This window comes from Wolffia australiana, chromosome 20, assembly GCF_029677425.1.
Source record: "Wolffia australiana isolate 7733 chromosome 20, ASM2967742v1".
Taxonomy (NCBI): Eukaryota; Viridiplantae; Streptophyta; class Magnoliopsida; order Alismatales; family Araceae; genus Wolffia; species Wolffia australiana.
In genome coordinates this window covers 1,285,300-1,291,747 of record NC_135854.1, presented here as the reverse complement: position 1 = coordinate 1,291,747, position 6,448 = coordinate 1,285,300, and the positions used below count along the sequence as shown (strand labels likewise).

The 6,448-nt window shown below is 39.0% G+C and overlaps 1 protein-coding gene across 1 annotated transcript; it reads left to right on the top strand.

Annotated features, from left to right (window-relative positions):
- The first annotated feature begins 434 nt into the window (after positions 1 to 434).
- Positions 435 to 2,443, top strand: LOC144716277 (very-long-chain 3-oxoacyl-CoA reductase 1-like). The gene is made up of 3 exons (XM_078591390.1): positions 435 to 1,128; positions 1,528 to 1,597; positions 2,070 to 2,443. Exons 1-3 carry the CDS (start codon positions 491 to 493, stop codon positions 2,334 to 2,336), a joined length of 975 nt encoding a protein of 324 aa, XP_078447516.1. The 5' UTR covers positions 435 to 490; the 3' UTR covers positions 2,337 to 2,443.
- The last annotated feature ends 4,005 nt before the right edge of the window (positions 2,444 to 6,448 follow it).

The following is a 6,448-nucleotide window of genomic DNA, read 5'->3' as shown; positions in this document are numbered from 1 at the left end:
TACTAATATGTTGATTTCTAACCACTAGTTATGTGTTTCCCAACTACTGGATTTAATCCTGACAGCGAGATGTGTGTTCCTGTTCAAACATTTAATCCAGACCGCTAGATGTAAACCAATTGTATGTTTCATACTGACCACTAGATGTGATAGGTATAAATAGATAGTAGGTAGGCGCTCTTATCTTATTAGCTTTTTGTTATTTGAGTCATCTTATATATGGTTAGCCGGAGTAAGACTCCTTTATAGACCAATCCCTCGTGATTCTCTGGTGAACTTACTCTGCTTACTACTTAGTACTTACTTTCCCATGACCTGCTGAGTCATGGGAAAGTCTGATTTTCCGGTGAACTTAAATCTACTCAACTGCATAAAAACTGCATAATCAATCCGTAAAATTGCCTGTCAGAGTGGTGCGTACTTGCACGCTTTAAATGCGACGCTATTTATATCTCTCGGCCTGTTAAGTTTATCGGCAGCTAGCAGCATCATGGAAATTTCTGCGGATGAGACGCTTCTGTCTCGGCCCTGGTGGATTGTTCTCCCTCTCTTGGTGGGTTTTGTGACGACTATCAGATTCCTCTTCTCCATACTCCAATGGACGTACGTCTACGTCATTCGTCCGGGGAAGAACCTCGCCAAGTATGGTCAATGGGTAGTGATAACTGGGCCAACAGACGGCATCGGCAAGGCCATGGCCTTCGAGCTTGCTCGCAAAGGCATGAACTTAGTTCTAGTGGGTCGCAATCCAGAGAAGCTCTTTAAAGTCTCTTGCCAGATCAAAGCTGAGATTCCAAGCATAGAGTTAAGAACAGTTGTTATAGACTTCTCCGGCGACCTCATCGAAGGAGTAGCTCGTCTGCGAGAGGCCATCAAAGATATTGATATTGGGATGCTGATTAATAACGCTGGGGTTTCGCAGATCAACCCAAAGTTTTTCCACGAGATTGATGAGATAACTTGGGCCAATATGGTCAATGTGAATCTTTTGGCGCCGACTATCGTCACATCTGTTGTTCTTCCTTGTATGGTGAGGAAACGACGAGGCGCTGTTATCAATGTGGGCTCTGGTTCAACTGTTGTTATTCCTTCTTACCCGCTCTACTCCGTTTACACTGGCACCAAGGGGTACGTCTTCATCCTCTGCCTGGTTATGCTGAAGGATCAATGATGATATCTGATGAAATTCCCGATTAGATTTGTAAATAATGTCGCTTCAATTCTTCTACTCTAGGGTTTCCCGGTTTACGAAATTTTGAGAGTGACATTTTGTGCTTATATATGGAGAATATAATTTCTTTTTATGCCTTATGGTAGTTATTATCCTAATATGGTTCATTGAACTAACGCAGTGTAATATTTTGCCTTATATATTTCGTTTTTTCCTGTTTATGCTTCCGATTATATATGCAGTTTAATCATATTCTCCAGAGCCTGAATCGCTAAGTCTGTAAATCGAAGGATTAGTTATTTAGGAATTCTAAACCGTGTATGATCTTCATTTAATAGCTGTGTTCCATGGGTCAGGTACATCAAACATCTTTCAGAGAGTTTGCACGCTGAATACAAAAATTTTGGTATTTTCATTCAGTGCCAGGTATGTTTCTTCATCATTTCGCTTTCGATTTGTAAAAATCAAAACCAGGTTAACTCTCTCTCACGTTGTTGGAGCAACTTAGTTGAAGTATTCTACCTGTAGATAAACATATTCTGTAGCCTGATTCTCTTTACACGGTTTGTCTGCTTTAGCTGCAGAGAGGCCAGGGCCTAGGGAGGAGAGAGGAGAGAGGGCTGATAGAGAAAAGAAGATAAAAAATTGGGGATAGAGAATGAAGAGTTTCTTGGGGCAAGAGATACCGACAGGATGGATAGTCAAACGCGGTTGAAAATACTGCACGATAGAGAAAGACGAGTATCTGAGAAGGAGAGAGAGAGAGAGATAATTGGACTCTCTATTAAGAAACTACAAATGTTTCTGACATACCTCTTGCCTCGAAATACTAGTGCCTGCTCTTAATTTATGTTTTTCTTAATGGGTTTTTGTATTAACTGTTCCCTCTTCTTTGCAGGTTCCAAGTTATGTTGTAACAAATTTAACGCCTGGCCTGAAACCATCCTTTTTTATCCCTACTCCATCGCAATACGCGCGGTCAGCTGTTCGTTGCATCGGTTATGAGTCGCAGTTAATACCATATTGGTCTCACTTTCTTGAATACGCGCTGTATAAACTTTGTCCAGCTGAATTTATCCTTGACAAACTTGTCCTAAAAGCTTCTCTCCGTATACGTATGAGATCCGCTAAGCGGGCAAAGGAAAAAACTAGGAGGTTATCTTGAAGGTTTCAAACTACCCACGGCCTTAAAACTATGGTCTGTTATTTCATATTAAAGAATGACATGTAGTGTTCGGTATCCTTGAATAAAGGCATATTTGCATTGTATTATTTTTTTTTTATTGAAGAGTTGCACCGAATAATAGAGGAATGTTCTCTTCTTGGTGTCTACTTGTGGCCGGATGAAGATATTTTATCGGCGCGTTTACCTTTCAAAAAGGCATTCATAGCCGGGTAAAGGATTTTGAAATGAATGAGAGAACTCGAGAGTCGAGACGCGGCGAGAAGAAAGAGAGAAATTAGGAACAGAGAGAGGAGAGAGTGAGAGAAATACTCCACGTTCTTACTCCCAATAGACAACTCGTCTACTTCAGCACCAGAGTAACCGTTCAAGATTGAGAGAATGAGTAAGCCAGAGAGAATGAGAGATGGAATTTGACTGAAGGAGAGAAAGACACAGAGAGAGAGAGAGAGAGAGAGAGAGAGAGAGAGAGAGAGAGAGAGAGAGAGCCACGTGGAGAGAAGAAAGAGTGAGAAAAACAGGGATAGGGAGAGATGGGCAGAGAGTGAGAGAAATACACTACTCGAAGAGGACGGTTTGTCTGCTTACGCACCAGGGGAAGAGGGACGAGAGAGAAAAAATAAAAAAAGTGAGAAAGAATGAGACACGGAGTTTGAGTGAGAGAGAGATATAGAGGAAGAGAAGGAGAGAGATGACAGAGGGTGCTCGTGTTAATAGCGGTGGGAAGCATTGATCGACCGCCAACAAAGAAATCGGCATGATGTTGGAAATGGTGGGCACAAAAATGCATTAATGCCCGCAACTATCAGATTTGCATTGAAGATTCTGACCATCATTAATCTGCCTCAAACCATTTACAGCTAAGCTTTGCCCCCTTCACGCGGCAATCGCAAGATTTTTCGCATTACTCAGGCAACACACTCCTTATCTTTGCCAGTCACCTTGGTGACGTTGCAAGAACGTTGCGGCCAGACATGCCTTTATTTTTATATATTTTTTTTATAGATTTGTGCTCGTCTGAATCACAGACAATTGTTTTCAAATATAGTCTAAATCACCAAAGAATACGCGATATTATTATTATTATTATTATTATTATCCCACGGAGAGAATCTTCTGGCATATAGTTTTTACAGATATTTTGTGGTTATTTTTTCATTCTCTCGTTGCACAACTCTCTGATTTGTGCTGACCTGGTTTATGATAGTTCCTCCATTGTTCATACATGCCATGTGAGCTTGACTGCTTCCTAGATTGCTTGTCTCATGTGTTCATCAAATCGTTTCTTTGCCGCAACTGGAAAGGACAGAGGAATTACAGTTGATTACAGTATTGATGATGTTTTTTGTAAATTAGTAAGTTTTAGTCAGATGGCATTCCCGCAATTACATCCGCGATTGTGCAACGAGAGAATGAACAAATATCTTTAAAAATATATATATTTTAATATGCCAGAAGATTTCATTGCGTAGGATAATATAATAGTGTGTACCCTTCGTTGATTTAGACTATATTAGAAAACAATTGTCTTTTTCCAAAAAAAGCTAAATCTTACTCAGCTGTAGCATCGAACATTTTTTTTTTTCCAAATGCAATTTCATTGATATAAACGTTTTAGTACATTGTTTATATTTGCCCTTTGGGCAAAAAGACACCATTTACATAAGATTTCTGGGGTAGGGGTCTCTTCACTTGACTATTCTGCAATCGCTTCCCTTTTTTTTTTTTTACTCATCTTTGCAGAGTTTTAACCAGCTCAGGAGTCCATCGGTACTTCCTTTCTCCTCAATGCCAATAAATCTTTATGTCGTCCTCCATTGTATTTAGTTATCTGTATTTGGCTTCTGTTGAGGTTGCGTCTGTTCCCATGTCTTCTTTTTGTATGGCTCTTGATTTGGCTTTAATTCTTCCTCCCTCTCTTGCTCGCCACATTACACTTTGAAGATAGTACGTATGCCTTTTCTGCATTCTTCCTCCCGTCTTCCATCTCTTCCTGAATTTCTTGTATGTTGACGTTGCTTCTGTCACCATCTCTTCTCTTGCTTTACTCTTCATCTCTATTTAATTCTTCATCCATCTCTTCCTCGTCACATTACAATCCAGCTAGCATGGATGTCTTTGCGGCATTCTTTATGTCGTTTTCCAATATATTCCATTATCTGCATCAAAATTACACACTTGTGAAATAGAGAGGTATCTTACGCAGATGTGGACAAATTATTCACAAGTCTTTTTTGCAAAATTTAACTAGGTTTATGATATTAGTTTATGCAATTAAATAATTTATGGAATAATAGATATATGAATTTAAAAAACAGAATAGATCCATAGTTCTACCTATGCTCTCTCAGGTAGAGGCCTGTATTTTGCCAACCAATTGCTAGAGCATGATTTGAATCAAAGGAAAACTCATTTTGTACTCCTGTTCCCCCAACTTCAGTTCCAAAAACCATCGTCTTTGAAGAAGGTTAGCGTAGATCTTTGATGAATAACTTGGAATCTTGTTGATACTAATGAGAATACCTTTGGCACCTTGAATAGCAATAAATTTTTTTTTTCTTGTGTGTAAGCTCCTTCTCCTTGGTAATAGCAGTTATATGGCATTTCTTTCGTTTTTGGTTTTTCCTTCTTTTTTTTTTCCTCTTTTCTCTTTGCGCCATACTTCTGTGCTCCTCTTCTCGGAGATAGCTTCATCACTTACTTTCTCACTTTCTTCATTTGTACTCCTTTCCTTGGTGATGGTTCCCCATTTAATTTTGATAGGCTCCTCCCAGTTTTCATCTCTGATTTTGGTTCCCTCGTTCGTAGACAATTGTTCTGGTTACATCCGTCATTGGTCCAAGCTTACACCATGAGTTACCTTTGACACAAATCATGCTCTAATTCCTTGAATGACTAGTACCTGCCACTCCCAGATTAAACATAGAAGACCATCGTTCCTATCTTGTTTCCTTTGCAATTTAGCGCGAACTATCTAAAATATTAATGTTATTTAAACAGGATATGGAGTAAAGTTAAACAGGATATGGAGTAAAGTTAAACAGGATATGTAGTCAAGATTACAGTTATAGATCGGCTAAAAAACTTAAAGCACTATGTAAATGGATAGATTTCACCTGGTATTTTGTGAGGCTATTGACTTTCTCCTTTATTTGCAATTCCTTGATATCTCTGCATCCTCCTCTTGTCAATTGTGATAGCTCTTCTAATTTATTGATGGCGGCTGTTTGCTTTCGTTTATCCCCATCATTGCTTTCCTATGTGCTTATCACATCTTATATATGGTAAGCCCAATTTTTTGGTGTTGTAATTGCCTCTTGCTCGGTCCGGTAACTCCTTGCTCCTGCAAAAAATCTCATTGCTTTTTCGTACTGTTGCATGGTTAGCTAAAGCATCTGCAATTGCATTTCCTTCACGATAAATATGAGACAATTTAATAATTTTAGGCAAATGAGTGTTTATTTTTTCCCACCAATTTTGTAGCTTCCATAGGTTACATGTTCGTGTGTTGATGATTTGACATAATGCTGCTGAGTCCGATTCAATGTACAAATTCTGTATTCCGAATTGTGCGCATAGGTCTAATCCATCAAGAAGGGCCCAGCATTCTGCCTCCATATTCGTCGCCACATTATAAAATTTAGAAAAGGCAAAAATCAAAGATTTATCTGAGTTCCTAAGTATACCTCCTCCTGCCGCTATCCCTGAGTTTCCTTGGGACGCTCCATCCACATTCAACTTATACATGTTTTTAGGAGGAGGCATCCACCAAATAATTTTATTGTAGTAGACATATTCAAGTGGGCCAAGTGGGAATTTCCAATTTATTAGTCCTTGTACCTCTTTCCTGGTTGTTACTTTAGATGGAGTAAGAAGAGGGGCTACATTATGGGTCGCTACCTCTACCTTTTTAATAATATACCCATAGCCCCTATGTTTACTTTCCCATTTGCACATATTCCTTTGTTTCCAAATTTCCCATAATAATAAAATGCATGAATGTTTTTTCAAGAGAGAAGCTTTGCCTTCGTTCATGTTTTTCCTTACTAGATTTGAAAACATTTCAAGTGTGGAATGAATATAAATTTGTGGGA